At 33.1% G+C, this 25,223-nt stretch overlaps 2 protein-coding genes across 4 annotated transcripts; one reads left to right on the top strand and one right to left on the bottom strand.

Moving 5' to 3' along the window:
* Positions 1 to 92: 92 nt before the first annotated feature.
* LOC108326399 (prolyl 4-hydroxylase 1) lies at positions 93 to 6,490 on the bottom strand. The gene is made up of 12 exons (XM_017559890.2): positions 6,335 to 6,490; positions 5,990 to 6,037; positions 5,779 to 5,847; positions 5,271 to 5,323; positions 4,772 to 4,837; positions 4,540 to 4,614; positions 3,794 to 3,868; positions 3,185 to 3,255; positions 3,051 to 3,102; positions 2,844 to 2,933; positions 2,540 to 2,632; positions 93 to 346 (listed from the first exon to the last, which is right to left on the bottom strand). The coding sequence occupies exons 1-12, from the start codon at positions 6,462 to 6,464 to the stop codon at positions 239 to 241; spliced, it is 930 nt and encodes a 309-aa protein (XP_017415379.1). The 5' UTR covers positions 6,465 to 6,490; the 3' UTR covers positions 93 to 238.
* Positions 6,491 to 8,064: 1,574 nt separating this feature from the next.
* On the top strand, positions 8,065 to 23,590 carry LOC108324005 (signal peptide peptidase-like 2). 3 transcript variants are annotated; one of them, XR_008247526.1, is made up of 14 exons: positions 8,065 to 8,479; positions 8,635 to 8,793; positions 8,945 to 9,056; positions 10,168 to 10,284; positions 17,756 to 17,913; positions 18,314 to 18,487; positions 20,373 to 20,407; positions 20,520 to 20,676; positions 21,251 to 21,304; positions 21,415 to 21,507; positions 22,623 to 22,761; positions 22,875 to 22,945; positions 23,074 to 23,157; positions 23,226 to 23,280. XR_008247526.1 is itself a non-coding variant. In XM_017556783.2 (14 exons), exons 1-14 carry the CDS (start codon positions 8,381 to 8,383, stop codon positions 23,357 to 23,359), a joined length of 1,590 nt encoding a protein of 529 aa, XP_017412272.1. In that variant the 5' UTR covers positions 8,065 to 8,380; the 3' UTR covers positions 23,360 to 23,590. The 3 variants fall into 3 exon arrangements, 2 of the variants coding, with proteins under 2 accessions (XP_017412272.1, XP_017412273.1); XM_017556783.2 differs by having other exon boundaries at positions 22,623 to 22,765; positions 23,226 to 23,590; XM_017556784.2 differs by having other exon boundaries at positions 23,074 to 23,590.
* Positions 23,591 to 25,223: the final 1,633 nt, after the last annotated feature.

Below are 25,223 nucleotides of genomic sequence, written 5' to 3'. Positions count from 1 at the left end.
AATATTTCAATGAGAAATCTTTAGGTCAGTCTCTTCGAATCAACATCCCGACCTGACAAAATGTTAAACAGAAACATAATACCTGGAACATCTAATATGAGATTACGCCGCAGTTTATTAATTTAAGTTAACACTAATGAATATTTCTAATATCAATAACTAATCTTAATCATTATTTTTTATAAGGACAAGATCCAAATTAGTGAATTTTTGTTTGCAGGAGACGGTGGATAAGAAATCAAGAGTGAGTGGTCTGCCTCATCCACTTCGTAGCTGACCACTTCTCCCCAGAGATTACCTCACATCCTCCATGCACACTTTTGGGATCTGATTGACCATCCAATCCCTGCCAAGATCAAATACGAAAATTTTCACCGTAAATCTTCGTTTGAAAAAATGCACAATACTAACAGTTACAGTCTCCATATTCAATAGCCTGACCATTGACATTTTCTATCACAAAATACTACGCGCTGCCCAATTGATAAACCAACTAAATCCTATGATGAGTACAAATTGAAAAAATATATATAAAAGAAAACCTATAGAGGCATCTCTATCCTTCATTCTTATACTGGTTCTTCCTATCTAGCACCGGTTCTTGACAATATGTAATGGTAAAAGCGTCTTATTAAGCACCAGCGCTTGTATATTTATGGGGTCAGATGCTACAAAACTAAGTTTATGTAATTAAAAAATGTTAACATTAAGAAAATCTAGGAAGCAGGGATCATTCAATAAAAGTTTTTATGATATGTTTGGTAAGGAGGGGTAGTAATGAAAATGGCGACAGTGAATTTAATTTTGTTTGTTTGGTAGGAAAGAAAAAAAGGAAGGCAACACTAAAATTGAGTAGGTCACTACTACTTTTCCACTCTATTTCCGTTCTCTCCATCTCACTACTCGTCTCTTTCTATTTCTCTTCAACAAAACACCTTTTAACTTTTACTTTATTTTTCATCTATAGTCACTCAACCTTTTTATTTTCATTTATATTATTCTCTCCTCTATATCAAACAGAGCTTTATAAATGTTGGGTTAGAGAGATAGTTGTTTCAATTATGAAAAACAAGAATATGTGATGTGTAAATTTAAGATGCATAAAAGATGATACAGAAAAAAAATACACTAGAGACATGGAGGCTTAGGAAGAGTAGACAACATGCAAGGAGTCACTACAAGATCTATGGCAAAGGAAAAAGAGAATGAAGAAAGAATTCAACAATTTCAGATACTACTAAAGGCAGACTAACAAGAGCCAAACTTATGGCAAGGAGCTTGAAGAGGAGTTAGGAAGAGTATACATCAAATCAGAAAAGACGAGAATATTCTTGAGTAAAAATAATATTCTTTCTTGTTTGAGATCATGTTGGGAGAAATCTATTTACCAAATATAAACTAAGGAGTAGCTTTCTTTAATGTAGACTTCACTATAGGAAATTAGTTCTCCTGTTGGTAAAAGCCAATCATTAACGGGAAACATGCTCCTAGATCAGGATTCAGAATTCAAGCTCATGGGGATAGAGGCATTAATGAAGAAATCATGGTTTCATTAACTTCCCAAACTAACCTGCGAGCTTCCCCTAAAAGCTACAAAGGTAGACGTCCAATTGGACAGGAGAATTTCATTTTTATTATTTGTCTAACTTCCTTGTAGATGCTTCCTCTGGAAGTTAGATTAGTATATGTTCAAAATCAATGTATTTAGAGCTTCGTTAGCTTCTCCAACACACTTCTAGTTCGGCTTATTGGTTTCTCTACGACTTTTATCTTGTGTTCTCTCTTGAAGAACTTGATTTTCTCTCTTTTGCTTTTATCTTGAGTTAATTTATCTTCTTACATCTTTTCAACATTTAACTTTAAACCTCTGTTTTTCTTGTTTGTGTTGGCTAAACCCAAGATATAGCTACTCTTGGGTTTTCTACGATTTCTTAGTTGAAAAAATACTTGAAGTTGATAGATCTTCCCAAATGCCATGGGAGGTTTCCATCAATATCTATGTTTAATGATCTTAGTAGTTTGAACAACAATTATGTTGATTTGGGTAAACCCTAAAGGATTAAGACCATTGTTGTGAACAATGTTTATGTATTTACACCTTTGTCTTGGATGAGTTTATTAACCGATGGGATAGGCATATAACCAGTGGCCCAGATAGGAGCCATCATTCAAAACCAATCAATGGGTAAAAAGGGGTAAACATGAATCTACTCTTAAACTCTGTTTTTACATAGAAAAAGTAGATTGGTTCTTGTAATCTTGAATTTATCACTTAAACACTATGGTTACTCTTTGCGCCTTATGCTTATACTAATTAGTTTGGTAATTTTCTTTTGTAGTAATTGGTTATTTGATACCATGGACTCTTTAGCAATGACACATGCACTTGCAGATGATCAAAGATACATATTCTGTCTCTTGGGCCTAAAGGTACAATCTTAAAGACACATAAAAGTACTAGAACAATTATGGAAATAGTTGTTCCTATTTCATAATTAACATGGATAGCGTCCATAATAAGTAAATTAACTGCACTCACCATACTCCAGAAAAGCACAGCATTTCCTTTAGTTGGCTTGACAGATAGCCCTTGGACAAGTTTCCCACCACAGTTACATTCACCTGAACCAGCCTGAATCATATTGTATATTATAAACAACAGCATCAGTACAATCAAAATGTCCGAAAAGAGTGACAGATACAGTAGGCAACACCTAACACGGAATAGATAGCTAATACTAGCATGTTACAAATTGAGCATACTTCTATTCCGTGTCCAAAAAGAGTACACAACAGCTACCAAAATAAGTGACATAACAAATTTCAGAAAACAAGAAGCTTACCAATGGGAAATATGTTTCTCCTCCTTCAACATTGTCACTCAAATACATAAGCATTGTGGCTATTCGCTGCCCACCACGCTTCAAGTTGAACTGTCACAAAAAGGAAAGGCAAAACAGGTCGCAAATAGGGTTTCAAAGAAGCCACTTCAAGGAAATGCACATGTGGACTACAATTTGAAAATTAAAATAAGAGCAAATACAACTTACAGTGTCAGAAAAATAGTCATGATGAGGTTTGTAATATTGATTCTTCTCGTACCTGTGCTGCTGCAGACGTTAGCCTTAATACTAGCAAACCCACAAATGTTCAGATAGAGTGAAAAAATAAGTCATATTCTCACCTCAAGACTTGCATAAGCTCACCGTTCTCAATTGGTATTTGAGAATAGACAGAGATTCTTTTTTCAATTGCCTAGATGAGCAAGGTGACCATAGTTGATCAGACTGTACAGTTAAAATTACTTAATAAAGTACGATTTTGTGTAAAATATACGTATGTGTGTGTGTTTGCCTATATATATATATATAGTCTACTAACTAAACTAGTTCATATGTTTAAAACTGAATCTTGTAATTGGTTCACTGGAATCCAAACACGCTCTGAACTTATTTACTGAAACCCAAACCATGCCCACCCTTGATTTAAACAGTGGCAACACTTTCAGTCTTTTCTATGATCAGATTTATACATTTCGGAATCAATATAACTCTTCATGATTGTGATGTGACCAAAACCAGGGTTGGTACAATATTTCAACTTTCAAAAACAAAATAGGTCAGAGGTCACTAATAAACACCCAACAAGGTGAACCAGCTACCTCCATGAAAAACAATGTAGTATGTATCGGAGTACAAAAACTTTTCCAAGGTTATGGTCACACAGTCCGTGTATTTTACACTGCTTTGATGATTGAAATAAAAGATTTGAGGGAGTAAAATTGTTAACTTACTTGTACCATAGCATATTTTCTTTCTTGAGGATTCAAAAACATACCAGAGCTGGTCCTGACGTTACTCTTGATTCCCTATGGACAGAAATATCACATTTAATGAAGAAATACATGTTCATAGATGCAAATGACTCCATAGACTTAAACCACTCTGTACGACTTTGTTTCTACAAGCTTCATAATCTCCAATTGTGGGGTACTTTTGTCGAAAGGATCAAATAACTTGCCAAATAGAGGGGTAGTCCACAGAGAAGATCAGACAATAATTTCTAAATAACTCTTAAAATGGATTCAGCACTAGATTTGAAGCATGAAATTCTTCTTTTTAAATTTGAAAACTTCTCACTTATCTTCTTTTCTAGCCCAATATTGCATATTTTCTGTGAGAAAGGTTCTCCCACCCACAGATGAAACCATTTAATAGTTTAAAAAAATATAATTTATTCATGAAGGAGAAGAAATAAAAACCAGAGTCATAAAGTGAACTGGTTCTAAAAGAATTCAACAATATAGAAGGTTCAAATGTAACAAAATAACAAGCTCCTGAATATGCATGTGCACATTGTCTTCCTAAAAGGCATTTAGTATTTTATTTCAAATTCATCATACATACAAAAATTTTCCCTCGGAGAATATGGCAATACTTCACTTAGGCATATTGAAACTTAAACCCTGTCTCATCACCTAGCATGTATTGATGATTATGATCAGTCAAATTGAAATTCAAACAGAAATTGTTAGTGTACCTTTCCGGTTTTCGTATCAACCACAGTTGAAATTTGCAAGCGAGGGAGAGCTAAAGCCCTGAGATAATCACATTCCTGTAAGATAAAATAATTTTAATACATACATACGGTCATCATCAGTACATTTTTTATTAAGCAAAAGAATATTTTAAAAGTATTGTTAATTGCCCAGGTATTTGACCTCAAGAAACATTTTAATAATGAAAAACAGCATTTAGTAGAGATAGCATACCTCTAAACTCAAGAAGTTATGAAGTACAATAATTCGAGGAGACCAGCTAATCACTTCAGGTTTGACCTACGATTGAGGATCAGACGGGAATAATAATAAAAATTGAAGCACGCAAATCTATTCATTTCTCAAAAAAATGAGAATAGCAAAAGAAATCCACTGAAAAAAGAAAATAAACTGGCTATTCAGACAACACAGACTGATATCAAGGCTTTAAACGTAAATTATTAGACAGAATGACATAGATATTGGTCACTCAGAGTGCAATCAAGTATTCTTTAACCAAGCATTTAATTGAACAGAGAAGCGAACTTTAATCTTATTGTATCTTTCGAATTGGAATTACAATTTTATATATTTGCACCAAATGTAAAAGCAATAATATTTTAAACATTTATTTTACTTGATGGTCTGTGTGTGATTCTATCATAGAGGATGAGGCTGAGAAAACATGTAAATATAAAAGTTTAGCAGAAGAAAGGGAGGACAACAGACATACATATCCAAGGCGTAAGATTTCTGCTTCCTTGTCATTATTCCAAAAAGGAATACCTGAAAATCAAAAGAAATGGTTGAAAAAGAAGTTCCAATGAAAAAAATTGCAAGTTATTAACAACTTTAAAAATATGTAAAACTGAAATACACTGATGGAATAACTAATAACAAATATATTTTTGTGTTACAAATGATTGAAAAAAAACAAATATTATATCTAGAAGACTCAGCCACGAAACGTTTCAAAACTTAGTCAAGAATTGAAATAAACAGATTGATACAATACTACATTTTATTGTTAAGGTAAAGCATTGCACACGGTGGAAACACAGAATTAAATATATACCGTATGTGATAAATAAATGTTAGCAGCCGTGGAACTAACTTAGCAGGTACCAAGCACTCTGAAGTGATTAAAATAGGCACCAAATGCAATCAAAGAAATAATCTTTGAGAAATTGTACATAAAGCAACGACTCTGATACAGTAAGAAAAACAAAAATAACACGGACCTCTTGGCAATTGAAGGTAACCGTCACCTTCGAGTCCACGCAATCTTCTAAATGGCAAAGAATCAGAGCCTGCACGAACCAGTTAGGCTAACAGAATACAAGAATAATAATCAAGAAAAGCATATAAAAAATCTTGGTCAAATATCCCCTGTGATAAGTCCCCTATTAGTTTCATTTCAACTCGTTAAAGAAGAAAGGTAGGATACGATACCGTATGAGTCTTCCAATTTTCGAATGAAAGCCAACTGAGAGAGAGCACCTGCAATGTAAACAAGAGGTTTTGTGAGTGTCAATTCAAGAGTAATAGGATATGATTGTTGAGATATGTGATGATTTAGGGCAGTGCGGGAAGATAGAAGAAGAAAGAGCAAGAAAGCGTGCATTTGGAAGCTTCTGGTGTCTCTGAAATGTGGATCAAGTGAGAGCGTGTATTGAAGAAGAAGAAGAAGAAGAAGAAGAAGAAATCGGAAAGGAAATACATCATGATTTGCAGCGGGAGATGGGGGTTTGTGAAGATGATTGCAAGAAACGGAAGAAAAGAGAAGAGTGAAAATACCTATAATCATTCCGACGGTGACGAAAGTGAGAAGACCGAAGACAATTCTCATGGAGGGAGCCATGGAGTTGAAAATGAAATGTCTTTTGGTCTCAAAGAACAAAAATGACAAACCGCTTTTAACGCCCATTGCTTTTATGCTCCTTTGCCTCTGCCAATCCACCACTTCTTCGGGTACATGCTTCAGTCCAAATAAATAAAAAAACATTATTAGATTTTAAAAAAATTTGTTACTAAAATTTAGTCATAAAATAAATAATGTTAAACTTTATTATATGTTATTGATTGAGTTTTAAAAACATTTATAACATTTAAAAGGGATAAAATAATAAAATTACACATTTATACTCAACTATTTTCCTTTTTGGTATCCATTTTATCACTTGCGTAAAGTTTTTCCAAAATCAATTTTATTAGTTTTATCTTCTAAGTGACTTTTTTTAATTTAAGTGTTTCTTTTTTAAATTTTTGACTTTTTTAAAAACTATAATAACTATCAATAGTAAAAGAATTTACTACAAAATAAAAAAGTTATATATAATAAAATTGCAAAAGTTAATTATATTTTTTATTATAAAAAAATAAAACACATACTACATGCTTTCACTACTATTTGTAAAAGTGAATTTACTTTTCTTTATGCCGTAGATTTTTGTTTATTTCATAAAAAAATTAGGATTTAATTTATTTTTGGAATAAAAGTGATTAGTTTTTGTATCAAAAATTGTGAAGTGGTGGAAGTTTAAAGTCTAAGGTGAGGAAGTCTAAATATTTACTTTTATTAAGTAATGGAAACTAAATTTAGTAATTTTAAATACTCTAAATTTAAAAAGAATCACAAATTTTAAATTTGCATCAACAGATATTTTTAGTTCTATGTCCGAATTAATAAGAAAACCCATTGACTAAACATATATCAAATTTAAGGGATGATAATTGGATTTCCATTTATCAAATAGATAACAAAAATAATCATTACATAACAATTACAAAGAGAAATTCTTATTAAGTAGGTAGTTATTTGGATTTAAATCAACTTAACAAAACCTAAAGGTGAAACAATAAAATGAAAACTATAGATATTGATAAGATAACACTGGCGGCAGTGTAAGGTAAAAATAGAAGTTAAGAGATATTTATTTTTGTTAATAGTTAATGAATTTCACTTTTTTTTTCTTTTTAAGATGAAATATGTGTTAGATGTATTAAGGAGGAGATTCATAAAAAAATACAATACTAATAAGATTTGAGTCTAATTATACAAGATATTGATATAACTTTTTATCTAAAATTTTAAAACAATAAATTAATAGTCATTCACTGCTATCTACTTTCTTATTTTTAATTTAACGTAAGATTTGAGTCTAATTATACAAAATATTGATATAATTTTCTATCTAAAATTTTAAAAGCTTTTTATATAATGTAAAATGGAGGTTTTTATTTTAGTTCCAGTTATGTTTTATTTTTTTTACTTTGTATTTAATTTTTCTTTTGCTGAACATTTTTTCTATAATATTTTGGTTGAGAAAATAAGTAAAATTCTTAAATTAACGAAACTTTGTTAGCATAGTTGGTGGGGATTGGATAAATAGAGAAACAACAGTACAAACTTATTTCTCCAACTATTAATATGTTAATACAAGTTTTTTTATAATATTTTTTATTGAATTTAAAATATGTTAATATAATAAGAAATAGAAGATGTACGAAAAAAGATTGTGCTGAATTTGAAAGCGTGGAATTGACGGTGCAGAGAAAAGTTTGGGAAATGCGAAAAGGGAGAAGATAGAATCATGATGTGGAAAAAGGTAGAAACGGTTGGTTAAGAGAGAGGAGGGAAGAGTATTTTAAAATGCACAATCCCAGAACGAAACAATGTTTTGTTGGCGCCACGAAAATCCCGTGGATGCGAGCAAGCGAGGGAGAGGAGAGGAAGCAATGTCATTCTCATCGTCATAGCAGACACAAAAACGTTTAAACAATCAAAACGGAACAGATTCAATCATTTCCATCTCTCCTCACCTCACTTCGTAATAAAAAAAAATGCTCTCCTCTTCTTTGCCGGCGGCAATCCTCCTTCTCTTCTTCTCCGTCGCCGCGGCCGCCGCCGATGAAGACCCTTGCAATCGCGTATCGCAATTGGTATTCCTCAAACCCTACCAAGCCTTGCATATCTGTTTCTTCAATTCTCTGTTTCTTCCAACGGAGGAAGGCTTTGTGTTTGTGTGTCATGGTTATTAACATTAATGAATGTGTTTGCGTGTCATGGTTATTAACATTAATGAATGTGTTTGCAGGTTAAGATACAGAGCTGGATTGATGGGAAGGAAGATGAAGAGTACAATGGTATGAGTGCAAAATTTGGCTCTTATTTGCCTGTCGAAGCTGTTCAAACTGCCAAACTTCCCGCTGTTTTTGCCGATCCTATGGACTGCTGTTCCGCTTCAACCGTAAAGGTTTATTTCTCATTTCCTTCCTTCATATCATGCATCCACTGTTTTCCCCAACTTTATTCGTTTTCTTACTCCGCGCGTCTTCATATTTCAAAATCTGTCCGTAACATGTCAGCTTCCTCAGTAGTGTGCTTCTGCATTCTCGATTTTGCAGTTATCTGGATCAGCAGCTCTCTGCGCACGAGGAACTTGTGACTTCTCAGCTAAAGCTGTAGTTGCACAGACCGGAGGTGCTGCTGCCGTGTTTATGATAAACGACGCAGATGGTATATTCAAGCGCTTCAAACACATGGTTTCCATTTTACGTTTAATCTGAATAAATAAAGTATATTAGACGTATATGAGATGTCATTTGTCAGCCTGGTAACCTCCCCACTTATTTGTCAGCTTGGTTGCTCACATTCTTCTTCTTTAGACTGAAGTCTCTTCGTGCATGCTGTACAGCGTACTCAGAATCTAAGCATGGGGTTTAATAAAGAGTAGCAAGGTTAAATCTGGGCTGTTAAGCATAGTTTGAATTCCGACTGCCAACTATTGTCACTTTCTTGGGATCTGGATAAAGATTTTAAGTTTATACTGATGTATATTAATGCATTTTTTCCAGGAAAGCTGTTATGAAGGGATAAGGTGTTGCTTTGTTTTTTGTACTTGAAAATTGGCAAATAGCTCAATTTTATAAAATATTGAAACATAATAGACTGTCACTAAACAACAAAGTGAAATATCATTGGACTACTTTTGGCAATTTAGATACATTAAATGGTAGTGCTTTGTATGAGAGGAATTATGTTACATGCTGAAATTGGATTCTTAGATATATAAAAACATTAATGAGCCTTCACATGACACCTCTAGATTTTAGATTGATCATATTTTCCACTGACAATAGCCCAGAATTAAATCATGTAGTTTATCAGAACAGTCTGCATTGTTTTTCCTAATGTTACTTGCCATTAGTCTTATTAAATATTGGTTCACATAATAAACTGTACAAAAGAGGATGATCACTGATCATGTTTTTTTTCTAATGCTATTTCAAAACTGCGGAAATGAGAAAGGGAACAGGGCAATACCTTAGCAGTAAAAGGAAATCCAATCTCATTGCACATCTGAAGCCTGTATCGGAGTTCACAATGAAACTATGATAACAAGCATCGTTGCACTATTTTTGTTTTTATTAAATCCGTAGAGGTTATTACATATAGGAAAAAGGATCCCCTAATTGTGTTAGCATTACAATTACAGTTCACTAACTTAAACTTACCTTTACTGCTTTTTTTTTTCTTTCTATGTTATTTTCCGCTTTTAATCCGTTTAAGTAAATAAAGTTTTATATGATCCTCTTTGTCTGAGATTTACCTGTTTATTTTATGTCAGAACTCTTTGAGATGGACTGCTCCAGTGACAAAAGCGTAAATATTTCAATTCCAGTTGTGCAGACAACAAAGTCAGTAGGAGACGCTCTCAACAAACTTTTAACATCTAAAAAGAAAGGTCTGTCCTTCGATTTCTTAAACTTCTATTTGTAGTTTGTTTACCACTACTGCTTTTGTGAAAGAGCTTTGTATTTACTTCTCTATTTCATTTTGTCGTACATGTCTAAGATGCATGTAATGATAATATAATAGGGGACCAGAGATAAACTAGCAAGTTAAAATCTAACATTGAGCACTCTAGATAAGCTATTTTCTAGCACATATAATCCTAATAATAAGTAAACAACTAAGTTGAGAGGAAAAGAATTGCATGTTTATTGCGTGTATTACGTTCTCTAATCTCTCTTTTATATGGTAAGCTATTGTGCCTTGAAAGGGAAAAAAGAAAAATAAGAAGAAAAAAATGTGCAGATTCACTGTGATATTTATCTATGATATTTATAACTCTCTTCCTCAAAAGTTAGTAAATGAATATCATCAATTTACCTGCAAATTCTTGAAATCTAGCAATAGGAAGTCCATCAGTGAAGACCTTCCCCACTTGGAGTCCTCCATACCAACATGTGTTGTAAGTTGTAACTACAATGCCTTTGTCCAATTTCTCTTTGATGAAGGGTACGTGAATCTTTATGTGTTTTGTCTTGTAACTGTTGTAAATTGTGCTGACAAAAACTTGAACCGCAATTTCCTGAGGCGTGTAGATTCACTGTCCTTAAGGACTTATCCGCGGTGTATGCGCAAGTTCCCCAGGATACAACAGGAACTTCTTGAATAATATTCGAGGATCACAGAACTAGCAAGAAACTCTTTCGAGTATATACCCAGGATATGAGATTTTGACTACAAGATAGAAGGATAGAAAATAGAGATTGAAAATATGTTTTTGTGCTTGTGTTAAAATGAAATGGAATGCTATATTTATAAACATGTAGGAATGACCGTTGCAAAATTCTTAAACGTTAATGAACGTTGCATCAGAACGTTGGCCAAAGAAAAAGGCATTATGGACGTTGCACAACTTCAACGTTGCAAAAGTTTCTTTTGCAATATTATAATAATATTTTACAACAATCCCCCACATATTGCAAAAGAAAGTTAAAAGAAAATGTCTTTGATCCAAACAGTTCTGTCTCAAAAGTGATTTTTCATTTTGCAGGTAATCCTTTTTCAAAACAAAGGTATGTCATCTTTGTGTAAACTTGGAAAATGATTGTATATAAAGCAATAGCGCAAATCTTTGTTCTGATGAATAATCAGAGATTGAAAGTAAGATAAGAGTATTTATATCCTGAGTCTCATAAGATGTAATGCATCAGAGCTGGTATAGCAAGCTATATGAACCAGTCTTAGATTGAGAAACTTAACATACAGTGTAGTTGGTATAGCAAGCTATATGAACCAAAAACACTTGACGTGTGTTAGAGGTTTATCAATCACAATACACCCCCACAATTCTTGTTGTTATCGCTGTGTTGCGCTAATTAGGCCATGCGCGTGCCCGGTATTCATGAGTGCTCTAGAGATCATGCCAAGATCTCATGCAAGCGGCCCCACTCGACACTCATATAGGTGATTTCATCAAGTGTATGCTGCAAATCATACACCACCCGTAAGGGATATGAAGATCATTAAAAACTTTGATTAATTACAAAGTTTAACCTCTCAATAATGCAGTCTCTAGCACTTTACACACACACACACCATAGGAAGGGACATAATTGATTGAAATCAATTTAGTGCTATCAGAACTAACAAGTGACTTGTTTTTACCCATATGAACCTTATTCATGGGATCTCCAATCACAAAGGTTGGGTTACCATCACTTGTTTGTTTGCCAGTGGCTTAAGTCCCATTCCCCTCGATGTTTCTAAGATCATATTTCTTCCCAAGGGTTTTGTCAGAGGATCTGCTAGATTCCTTTCTGACTTCACATAGTCAATGGAAATAGTTCCACTCTTTAGCAGCTGCTTCACCAAATTGTGTCTCAATTGAACATGTCTATTCTTTCCATTGTAATTCTTGCGTTTAGCTATAGCTATTGCCGATTGGCAATCACAATGTATTGATACTGATGGGGTTGATTTCATTCCTAGTGGAATGTTTGCTAAGAAGTTTTTCAACCACTCAGCCTCATTACCAGCCATCTCAAGAGCAACAAACTCAGATTCCATTGTTGATCTTGCAATAATTGTTTGCCTGGCTGATCTCCATGTAATCGCACCACCCCCAAGTGTGAATACATAACCACTAGTGGATTTTGTCTCATCTGAATCAGAAATCCAGTTAGCATCACTATACCCTTCTAGTACAGCGGGAAATCCACTATATTCAATGGCATAATCCATTGAACCTCTTAAATATCTCATAAGCCTAGCAAGTGCATCCCAATGTTCCTGGTTTGGACATTGAGTGTACCTACTCAGTCTACCTACTGCATAAGCAATATCAGGTCTAGAAAAGCTCATCAAGTGTAGTAAGCTCCCAATTATCTGGGCATACTGAGGTTGAGATACAGATTCTCCTTTATTTTTCATTAATTTAGAATTAGCATCATAAGGGGTACTCACTGGTTTCAGATCATAAAACCCAAACTTCTTAAGAAGTTTCTCAATGTATTGTTCTTGGGATAGTAATATACTATCTCCTTTCCTTATGATTCTAATACCTAAAATTACATTGGCTTCACCCATATCTTTCATTTCAAAATTTGATCCTAGAAATAATTTAGTTCTAGTAACAATCTCATTGCATGTACCAAAAATTAACATGTCATCCACATACAAACATATAATGACGCAATCACCATTTTCAAATTTAGAGTACACACATTTATCAGCATCATTAGGTGAAAAACCATCACATAGCAATACATTATCTAGTTTTTCATGCCACTGTTTTGGTGCTTGTTTCAATCCATACAAAGATTTTAAAAGTTTACAAACTTTATTCTCTTGACCGGGTACTACACACCCTTCAGGTTGAGTCATATAAATTTCTTCTTCTAAATCACCATTTAGAAAAGCAGTTTTAACATCCATCTGATGTATCACTAGCTTATGGATGGCTGCTAAGGCTAACAAAACTCGAATAGAGGAAATCCTAGTCACAGGGGCAAAAGTATCAAAGTAATCTATGTTGGGTTTTTGAGTAAAACCTTTTGCTACTAATCTTGCCTTATATTTCTCTATGGATCCATCAGGGTGATACTTTTTCTTAAAGATCCACTTACAACCAATGGGTTTTGCTCCTTTAGGCAAATCTACTAAAGTCCAAGTATTGTTTTTCTGAATTGATTCAATTTCAGTCCTAATGGCCTTATCCCACTGTTTTGCATCAGGAGCACTAATGGCTTCTACAAAGTTACATGGATCATTGTCAACAAGATAAGTATAAAAGTCATCTCCAAAGGAAGTTTCCTTTCTCTGCCTTTTGCTTCTTCTCAAATCCTCATTTATGGTATTACTATTATCATTATCATCAACAGGTTGAGACATCTCACTAACCTTTAAGGGAAACACATGTTCAAAAAATTCAGCATTTTTCGTCTCCATTATAGAATTTCTTTCAAGTATATCACTTTTAAGAACTAGAAACCTATAGGCAGCACTATGTTCAGCATAACCTAAGAACATACAATCAGAGGTTTTAGAGCCTATTTTCCTTTTCTTAGGATCGGGTAACATCACCTTAGCTAGGCACCCCCACACTCTTAAATATTTAAGGTTAGGTTGATAACCTTTCCACAACTCATAAGGAGTTTTACCAGTTTTCTTATGAGGTATTCTATTTTGTAAAAAACATGCAGTAAGTAAGGCTTCTCCCCAAAGGTTATCAGGTGCACCAGAACTAATAAGCATGGCATTCATCATTTCCTTAAGAGTTCTATTCTTTCTCTCAGCTACTCCATTAGATTCAGGTGAATATGGTGGGGTTACTTCATGGATAATTCCTTCCTTAACACAAAATTCATTAAACAGTACATATTCTCCACCTCTATCTGATCTAATCCTCTTAATCTTCTTATTTAATTGATTTTCTACTTCTGCTTTATAGGTTAAGAACACATCAAAGGCTTCATCTTTATGTTTTATTAAGTACACCTTAGTGTATCTAGAATAATCGTCTATAAAGGTTACAAAATAATTTTTACCTCCTCTAGACATTGTTTGTTTTAAATCAGCTAGATCAGTATGGATTAATCCTAAGAGTTCAGTTTGACGTTCTACAGTATAACATGTTTTCTTAGTCATTTTAGATTCTACACATATATCACATTTACTACTCTGTTTATCATGCATATTTATTAATCCTAATCGTTGTAATTTTAAGACATACAAAGAATTTACATGTCCTAATCTAGCATGCCATATATCATACGAGTCAACAATATAAGCAGAAGAAGTTGATTCATTCATAATTTCAGAAATGTTAAGTACAAAGAGACCTTGATCACAATATCCCTTCCCCACAAAAACATTATTCTTTGTCATAATGATCTTGTCAGACTCAAATGACACTTTAACCCCAGCTTTTCCCAGTATTGATACCGAGATTAAATTAACTCTGATAGAAGGAACATGCAGGACATCATTCAAGGCCAGAGTCTTCCCAGATGTGAGTTTAAGAAGAACTTTTCCTTTCCCTAGGACAGGAGTTGTCCTGGAATCACCGAGATAAACTTGTTCTTCTCCTTCTCTTACACTGATGTAAGAGGTAAAGGCACTTCTGTTTGCACAGATATGTCTGGTAGCCCCAGAGTCTACCACCCAATTACTCACATTGGTCATCAAATTTGCTTGTGAAACGACCGCAGCTATAATGTCATCTCCTTCGGCTATATTGGCCCTAGGAGGATTGTCGTTTCTTGCTCTGCGCCTGCACTGTGGTGCATGATGTCCCGGTTTTCCACACACAAAGCAATTTCCTTTCTTCTTAAAGGTGGGGTTAAGTCCATTTGGACGGGATTTTCGAAAATGGTTTTTCCTATTGTGATCAGGTTTGTGTTCGTACCTTTTGGGAGCAGGTCTATCCTCTACCACATTTGCTTTTGCAGACAAGGTTTTGGCTCTTGCAGCGGCACATTCTTTCCTGTTGGTATCTTCAACAATTATGTGAGTGATGAGCTCTGAGAGTGGCATCTGCTTGTGTCTGTGTTTCAGTTGTTGCTTGTAATCAGTCCAAGAAGGCGGCAGTTTCTCGATCAGCAGTTCCGAAACAAATTCATCTGGTAGAAGGATGTTCTCCGCTTTGATATCTTCGAGCAGCTTGTGGTACTCATTGATTTGCGACTTCATATCCTTATCTTCAATCATCTCCCAGCGGTAGTAATTTCCTATAACGAACCTTTGTCTGACGACATCTTCGGCAGTATATTTGAGAATCAACGAATCCCAAATGTCTTTCGCTTCCTTGTAGGAACAATACACATCGAACAAATCATTAGAAAGCGCACTAAGCAAAGTGTGTCGGCATACCTTGTTCGCGTAAATTCATTCTTCAACTAATTTTGAGTTTGAAGGAAGACTGGAGTCCGGTTTCGGAGATGAAAGAGCAGTTGCAACTCCATACATGTCAAGCAGGGTGGACACACGTTCTTGCCAGCGTCGGAAGTTCTGTCCGGAGAAGATCTCGATTTTTGACACGTCCGGAAGAGATTTTGCGAAAACCGTCTGGGTTCCGGAAGCAATATTCTGAGTCTCCGGGATTGAGTTGTTGTTGTTGTCAGCCATAAGTCCTTAAGATTGTTGTAAATTGTGCTGACAAAAACTTGAACCGCAATTTCCTGAGGCGTGTAGATTCACTGTCCTTAAGGACTTATCCGCGGTGTATGCGCAAGTTCCCCAGGATACAACAGGAACTTCTTGAATAATATTCGAGGATCACAGAACTAGCAAGAAACTCTTTCGAGTATATACCCAGGATATGAGATTTTGACTACAAGATAGAAGGATAGAAAATAGAGATTGAAAATATGTTTTTGTGCTTGTGTTAAAATGAAATGGAATGCTATATTTATAAACATGTAGGAATGACCGTTGCAAAATTCTTAAACGTTAATGAACGTTGCATCAGAACGTTGGCCAAAGAAAAAGGCATTATGGACGTTGCACAACTTCAACGTTGCAAAAGTTTCTTTTGCAATATTATAATAATATTTTACAACAGTAACAAGGTAGACTGGATTTGTTGTCACAAAATCATTTCGGAATTTGCCCGTATTTAAGTGATGATGTCTGAGTAGTGAGTTGAAAGAAACAAAATTTTGTTCCTTTTATACGGCAAAAGAAATAGAAAAATAACCAATAAGCTTAGTTGAACGACTTATATACAACAATAGAATATAATATATTAAAAAATATTTAAAGAAATAATATAATATTTATAAGATTAAAATAACTTTGTTGATAGTGGAACCTGGCGCTAGGAAGCCTCAGAGTCGAGACATCTATCTCTTGGAACCTTAGAGTCATATGTGTTGTAACAATAGTGCCTCCATCCAACGTCTATTTGATGAAGTGTTTGGTATCACTTATTTCTAAGTGTTTTGTTCTGTCAGGAGTGGATTATGATTAATGCTGACAACGGAGTTGTTGTCACTAAACAATTTCATAACACCCTCATATTTAACTTTGAGGTAATCGAGGATAATCTTCATTCCTAATCCTTTGAAATTCTGAAGAATTTATTTATTCACAATTTTAGTGAGATAGTACATAAATGGTCATTATAATGTTGTAATTAAGGATATAATATAAAGTTATCTATTCACAGACTGCTCGTTAATAAAGATATGATTATAGTCGAATAATTAAAATGTTATCTGTTAACTTTATAAAAAAGTGTTTTATAAACTTTTGCTGAAAATAGTTTAATCAAATACATTTATAAAATTTTCTTTTTCTTAAAATAGAAACTACAAAGTCAAACTAAACATGTCTTTTAAACCTAAAAGTATGAAATGAAAATAGGAAATGTTTCCGAAACCAAACGGCCCCTTACTCGTCTTGGTCCTGGAACATGATTCAAAGGGCTAACTAAAGGTGTCAAGAAGGGTCCCCGGACGGTCAATATCCTCCTGACTGAAAGTTTTACTATTTTGTTCCGGTTGAGACAAAGAGCGCCCTTCTGCTATGTTTTCCTTACCAAAAGTTGTATGATTCGCCCACTTCTAAATAGAACCCTTGGTTTCCCCATTTGGTCATGAACTTTCTCCCTTCCATGAAACTGGTAGCAAGTGTCGTGTTGCAATCAATTACACTTGAGTACTGTTTCATACCAAGACACAGACTTTTTTTTATGTTGCCTAACATGCACTTCGGTGATGAATGAATTAATTAAATAAAATACCCAACTTTTAGCACTGCAAAGCGTTATTTATATACATATGCTCATTTATTCGCACAAATGCATTAAATAAGATAAAAGAAAAATATTATTGCATTATCAACGTCAAGTGCATTTCTTCTGCTACATGCCCAGTTTGTTTCGCACAATTTACTGATGGTTGATTCTGAGTTGTTCATTTCAGTGGAGGTTTTGCCATATGCTCCAACTCGCCCAGTTGTAGACTACTCAGTTGCATTTTTGTGGCTGATGGCTGTTGCAACAGTTATATGTGCTTCATTATGGGCAGATATAACTGCTCCCGATCAAATCGATGAACGCTACAACGAGTTGTCTCCCAAGGTTTTTCCATGCAACCCTATATCTATCTTAATCTTTAAGATATATATGCTCAAATGCGATCATCTGAACTTTTTTCGTTGTTTGACGTAACTGAAGTAATTTAAGTTACTTAGTGATGCGAAGGTGTGCATCCAGTGAGTAACAATTATTCAACAATGTTCAAATGGGACATTTGTAACCAGTAACCACAGAGTGACCTTGGCTTCCGTGCTAACTTCTAATCTACGTTTCCTTTTTTCTTTGACTGCCTTCTGTATTGCTAGCCATTGATCTTTCAGTCTGTTAACTATTAAATGAAGCCATAGAGAATGGTTTCTTCCATTCATTTTTGTTTACTCGTTAATACATCTTTATGCTATATTAGTATGTAACATAAAGCTTCTTGTTTTTTTTTTCATAGAGCGCTATGTCGGAAGCAGGGAAAGACGATTCTGAGGAAATAGTTAACATAGATACAAAGGGTGCTGTCGTGTTTGTCATTACGGCATCTACTTTTCTTGTGCTACTGTTCTTCTTCATGTCGTCTTGGTTTATCTGGGTGCTGATTATACTTTTCTGCATTGGTGGTATTGAGGTAAGGTAGCTCATTTTCAGAGATTTTACTCCCAACCTTCTAGCCATAAAATATCAACTAATTATGTTGAGATAACTTCTTTTTAACATACAATCCAATCCTTCCATTATTTCATTATGATAATATGGTTGCCAAATAATAATATAGGTGTCAAATGCTTGTTTTAGTTGTACTAGTATTATTTTTCTAACCAAGTAATAGGATTGAGGAGAGGGAGTAAAGTGTTTGAGAAGCCATACATCTGCATCCAGATAGGCTTTACGAAACCCAAATACATTAGATACATATGATAACCTACGCAAACCAAAGAATGTATGATAACCTAAAAATACGGTAGATCAAGGTAGAAATGGGATGTCAACCCCTCTCAGTTAAACTTCTGAACTACTTTGACATAAATGTTGAACGCGATTATACAGAATTGCTTTAACTAACAAAGTGTTTAACCCAACTTTTTGAGTTTTCATTTTTTTTTACGGCTTCTTTTACAGGAGAAGATAAAATATGCCACTATAGTCAATTATGTGATACACTGTTAGAATATGAGTACTTTAGCCTGTGTTTTCTTCATTCTATGGGGAGTTGGGTTATAGTTGTATTTATTTACGATATATATAACAGTTTATACATACTTCATTGTCATCTTTTATAAAATCTTCTATGTCAACTGTGTCATTGATCTTTTAATTTAATTTTTTTAAAAAATAATGAAATTGTATTGATTTATAAAAGTCAACAAGGAATATTAAAGATTATTTCACATAATTTTTAGAATTTTCAAAAGAAATAATGTTCAAAAACATGTTAAAAATTATGTACTTCTAATAAAAGATAATATTGTAATATATATATATATATATATATATATATATATATATATATATATATATATATATATATATATATATATATATATATATATATAACTTACCATACATTTATTTTACCGTACAAATATTGGGTAGTGTTATTAGGTAAGTTCCCATACACTTATTTTATCATATTTCACTCTTTTAACTAACTCATTTTGATCGTATCTTATTCTATCACTAAATAGGCAAACAAAAGAATTGAATCAAACACTATTTTAAAAACGATCTTATGATTAAATGAAGGTATATAAAAGGGGCTTTTAGGGAAGCTAATTTAAGGAGTTTCTCCTTCGCCTTCTCTGTTCCAAGATCCTATACACTCCCCAATAGTTTTTAACTTAGAAACAACTTTTAATCCAAAAAAATATGAAAGTATTACTTTTAACTTTAAAGTATCTTTTAAGAAGCAAAAAAATTCAGACCGAATGTTAAATAACTTCTTGCGTGTGCGTACCTTCCAAATATCTACTTCAGCAGGAAAGCCAACATTGGCTCCACATACTCATCCTGCAAAAAAAAAAAGTATCTTTCACATTTTGGTGAGAAGTTCAATGGTGAGTGAAATCCGCGCTAATAAATAGGTGAATAACAGCAATATTTACAATGATTGAAAAAGTCTAGGAGTAGTCTACTTCATTAGTTTGCCCATAGCCATTGTCAGTGAACACGGGATGGACCCATTTAGATTCACTTCTGTTGGACTAAACCTATTTATCTCGGGCTTGTTTCTGTCCGGAGTCTGTTTCGCATCGTATCTTTTTTGTACTTAGGAGGATATTTTGTTTGCCACCTAGTTGTATTTTATGTTTAAGTCTGTCTTATAAAATTCACTTATTCTTTTAAAAATACATAAGACTGTACTTTCACTCCTCCATTAACTGATATTTTGATCTATTAGAAAGTTGAAACCACGATACCTATAAACTGTTGACAAGGATTTGATCTGTTTTTTTTTCTTTTTTATTTGTTTGAAATTCCTCTTTTCGTTAATGAGAGTTTGCTTCCATTTTCAGGGGATGCACAACTGTATTGTAAGCCTCGGTTTAAGGTACAAATTAATAAATATCTTCTTTCATCTAATGAAAAGGGAAATCAATGTTCTTTCTGCATGCTGTATATATCTTCACTTTCTTAAGTTTTTTTCTCAAATATATGCGCAGGAAACGTCCAACTTGTGCTCAGAAGAATGTGAATTTACCTTTCTTTGGAGAGGTTTCTATTTTCTCGCTGATAGCGCTGCTATTCAGCGTGACATTTGCCGTTTTATGGGTTGTATTTCGGCACGAATCATTTTCATGGTTTGGCCAAGATTTTCTTGTGAGTTCCAGTATCTAGTACGTGTGCATAAGTCTTTCTATTGTTATTCTGTTTCTAAATTTAAACTTTAAGACAGTGAGGCAAACATTTTATGGTATCACGATGCTTGATATGAATGCCAATCTCTTTTCTGGATAGTTGACACTGAATACTGACTCTAATCAGAGGAGCTGAGAGAGCCTGAGAGGAACCCTAGAAATTGAAAATTGATTTTTGTAACAATGGCAGAAGTTGCTGCGGTTTCCAGCTTTTTGTCTGCCTAGTGTTGACATGTTCATTTTTATAAAAAAAATCTGCGCACATTTAATTGCAGTAACTTCTCTACATATGTACATGTATGAATACTCATATCAGAGCATACGTTCAGCCACAGAAATATGATGCATATATTTTTCAACTCAATCATTGTATAGTGAATGTGTATTCTTGTTGGGACAAAACTGGTATCTCTCTTGATTCCGTAGTGAGCTTTCTCAGACATTGCACTAAAGAGTTGTCTGTTGTCTCAATTGTGGGTTTTGTCATTCATGATCAGCTATGCAACTTACTTGACATATGGCTTTATTCTTAACAGGGCATCTGTTTGATGATAACAGTATTACAGATGGCTCGGTTGCCTAATATTAAGGTACCTTAATGAGTTCCTTGTGTTTATATTATAACTGTTATTTCTTTTCTCGTTTTATTCCAATATCTGTTGTCATCTCTCATTATTTACTTATGAATCTGATATGGTAGGTTGCAACGGTCCTACTTTGTTGTGCATTTGTATACGACATTTTTTGGGTATTCATATCTCCAGTGATATTCCAAAAGAGTGTCATGATTACAGTAAGTCTTTGTTCATACTGGTATAATTCTTTAACTTGGATTGGTGCGTTGCAGTTTGGACCTCCAATATCCCTAATTGTATACCCAAACCATCCTGTTATTTCCTTTCCCGTCATTATGTTTGTTGTCATATACAGTTTCATTCAACAACCGTCTTTCATCTTGCTGAAAATATCTAGGCTGTGATTCTCTTTTCAGTTTTTAGTTTTAAAAACTATTTTATATTACTCACCATTTCACAATATTTAGGACATTTAAATTGATCTTTTTAAACTCTTTTCATTATTCAAATATTTTATTTTGAGAAGGGAAGTCAAATTTATTTTAATTTTCTTTTTGAATAAAGTATTTCAACTACTACCAAATACATCAAATTATTTAAACGAACATAATATTTTGACATTTAATAAATTTTTACACTCCTCTTAATTTCACTATTTTATCCTTTTTTTCTTTATAAATATAAAAGTATATTATTTTAGTGACCATATTACCTTTAAAAATAGGTTATCAAGTGGTTGATGGAGTGTTAAAACATCATTTTTTTTTCTCTTTAAATATCAAACAATAGGTAATAATTAGAAAATATTAATATTGATGGTACTGATTAGTTGGTTTGTTGTTATTTTTAGTCAGAGTTTATCAAGACAAAAATAAATATAGTTTACAATTACACAAGAGTACTAACAATTTAAATAAGAAAATAAGTCCTATCAATATTAATAGAAACATGTCTGCTTGTCATAAATGGAAAAGTAGACATAACAATGTTTTTGTCTTATTAACTACATCCTAATCAAAATTGAGAAGAAAACTAAAAAGGAAAAGACATGAATTTGAGAAACTAAAGAATTTCAAATTCTTTTTTTAGTTAAAATTTAAAATTCTCTAATTCTAAATAATCCAATTATTAAAAAAAAGTTTATTTTAATTTATTTTTAAGATTCTTTATAAAAACAATATATTTTATTTAGTTTTTAATTTCTAGATAAAGACTATTTTTATTGAGTGCAATCAAATAGGCCCTTAGATTCTACGTTTTTCTTTTTCTTTTTCATTCTTACCTTGTATCTGCACTGAAAAGGTATCCTATAGTTATGACTTTTATTTTTTAGGTTGCTCGTGGTGACAAGGCTGGTGGTGAAGCAATTCCTATGCTTTTGAGATTTCCTCGTTTAAGTGATCCTTGGGGTGGCTATGATATGATTGGATTTGGAGATATTCTCTTTCCTGGTTTGCTTGTTTCCTTTTCTCGTAGGTACTGAATCCCTTATTTAGTTAAAAACTTTAATAACTGAAGATTTATAAACTTTAATAACTGAAGATGCCTTGTTTTCAACGTATGTTATGGCTTTCGATTGTCTCAGATTCGACAAAGATCTTAAGAAGGGGGTCGTAAGCGGATATTTTCTTTGGTTGGTAATTGGCTATGCCTTTGGTAAGTTAGTGTGTAATATGTTTGCGTTGAAAGATTGTTGATTTTGCTCGTATGATATGAAGTATGCTTAAAAATTAGTCTCCTACATGACATGAGTTGACATTTTCTGAGTATGTTTCCTTTTTCAGGGCTGTTCTTCACATATCTGGGGCTATATTTGATGAACGGTCATGGACAACCTGCACTCCTCTACCTTGTTCCGTGCACACTAGGTAACTAATTTTGTGGTTCTCATAATTTAGCTAGCTTATTTGGTGCCAATTTGTTTATATATGGACAGGAGTCGCTGTGGTATTGGGATGCAAAAGAGGTGAGCTAAATATCCTTTGGAATTATGAAGCAGACTCGTCTTCGTCTTCCTCCAACTCCAACAATACCTCAACGGCCGACACCAAACAGCCTCCCCAAGTTTAGATCCTCACTCACTCACTCCATTGTGTGCTAGTGGGAAGTGCTCACTGATTCATCCAAAGTCAATGAGATGCAAATGCGATTGGGTTGGGTTAGGAGAGTTTCCAGATGTACACACAATTCATTCCTTCCTGGATCTCTTCCATAACTGTAACGTAACTATCTATTCTATTCTTTCATTCTTCCTTCTTTCTTCTCCAGCTAATGCATTATAAATTCTTCTTCTTATTGTTTTTTCTTTTCGCCTTTGGATGGATGGGAAGGATGCCACAAATAACGTACGTTCTCTCACTATGCCTCTACCATGGGTGGGTTAAGTTTTATTCAGTATACCCACTTAACATATAGGATCGGTAATATGATCACTTTTTTCAAACCCAGTAAACCAAATTCAATTTAAATATTACTTGTTCAATAATTTCATTACTAAAAAAAGTTACATCATATGAATACCATGTACTATAAATTCTTTTGTATTTTATAAACATTGGCAATATTTTTTTTCACGAATTTTTTTAAAAATTTGTTAGAATTATTCGAGATTCAGGTTAAATTGCTAAATAAAATAAATGAATTCCATCCAACTAAAATATATTGATTTGCTTCAAATATAATTAAATTTAACTTTAAATTATTTTTGGTGTCTACATTCATATAAGATTATTTTATTTTTATTAAATAAAAATATGCAAGTATTTAAGGTTTTTATTTAATATTTAATTTTTTTCTATATTTATTTACCCAATTGACTTTTTATGTTTTTCTTAAACTTAATGTGGCTCTTTTGTTAAATTATGAGTCTGAATCATTTAATATCTGATTTTGTTTTTAGTTATTTTTTTCTCCCTCTACCTTCTTCCACCTTTCATAATTTTCTTTCACCTCCTATCATTTTCTGTTATCACATTTTTTTACGGTCTATAATGAATTGCCCTCTCTCACTCCATCTCCTAAATATCACAAAAAACATTCTCAAACACCTATTGTATGTCATAAATCCAAATTTCTAATAGGTAATATCCAATATAATTGAGAGAGAAAGGGAAAAGGGTAGTGGGGAAGAAAGGAAGGTAAAAAGGATGGTGAAAGGTGGACGGGGGGAAAGAGAAGAATAAAAAGAAAAAGGATGATGAAGTGATGAAAAAGGGGAGAAGTAGTGTCGAAAGTGGTTTATGGGAGTTAAAGAGAGGTGGAGGAAGGTACAAAAAGGTGAAAGACATGGAGGGAGAAAAAAACAGAAAAAATCATAGAGTTCGTATGGTAGAAAATATAATTGACATCTTACAAAAGGAGACAAGTTTTATTTGAATGGAAATAACATGGTCACAATGGTAAGATTGACAACAAGAAAATACTAATTTTATTATTTATGAATAACTTATGTGATTTACATATGTAATTTATACAATTAGTTTGTAAAACATATATCGTTTACATGTGTAATTTGAGCCATAATTTAGTACTAAAGTGAGTTAAAGTATTTATTAAAATATAGTAAAAAATATATTTAAAAAAAATTGTGAGATGGGATAAAAAAAATGTTAAGATAAAAGGAAGGAAAATTGTTTTATACACGGCAAAAAAAAAAATGCATATGCGGATACCCTCAGATAAATTCTACAACGAATAATTGGTACCGACAAGTATTTAATATCTGCAAGTTGTGGATAACAGGTATTTTAATATCATTTATAAATAAATAATAATACAAATTTAATTTATATTTTATTAAGTTAAATTTAATTAAAATTAATTTGTTTTTATTAGGTTAAATTTAATTGAAATTAAATTTATATTTATATTTAATTTATATTATATTTTATATATTTTTTGTAATTTCATTTTAAAAATTTATAAAATATATTTT

The sequence above is a fragment of the Vigna angularis genome, chromosome 3 (assembly GCF_016808095.1).
Source record: "Vigna angularis cultivar LongXiaoDou No.4 chromosome 3, ASM1680809v1, whole genome shotgun sequence".
NCBI classification, from domain to species: Eukaryota; Viridiplantae; Streptophyta; class Magnoliopsida; order Fabales; family Fabaceae; genus Vigna; species Vigna angularis.
The sequence above is the reverse complement of the archived record's forward strand: the minus strand, read 5'-3'. Positions and strand labels throughout refer to the sequence as shown.

Bases quoted from the DNA above. Each gene is read 5' to 3' on its own strand.
- LOC108326399 (XM_017559890.2), bottom strand. From the start codon at position 6,464: ATGGGCGTTAAAAGCGGTTTGTCATTTTTGTTCTTTGAGACCAAAAGA. The intron at 2,934-3,050 runs GTAAGTTGTATT...TTTTTGTGACAG, and splicing joins ATGACTATTTTTCTGACACT to TTCAACTTGAAGCGTGGTGG. The intron at 2,633-2,843 runs GTAAGCTTCTTG...AATATGATTCAG, and splicing joins GAGAAACATATTTCCCATTG to GCTGGTTCAGGTGAATGTAA.
- LOC108324005 (XM_017556783.2), top strand. From the start codon at position 8,381: ATGCTCTCCTCTTCTTTGCCGGCGGCAATCCTCCTTCTCTTCTTCTCC. The intron at 8,794-8,944 runs GTTTATTTCTCA...TCGATTTTGCAG, and splicing joins GTTCCGCTTCAACCGTAAAG to TTATCTGGATCAGCAGCTCT. The intron at 22,946-23,073 runs GTAAGTTAGTGT...TTCCTTTTTCAG, and splicing joins GGTAATTGGCTATGCCTTTG to GGCTGTTCTTCACATATCTG.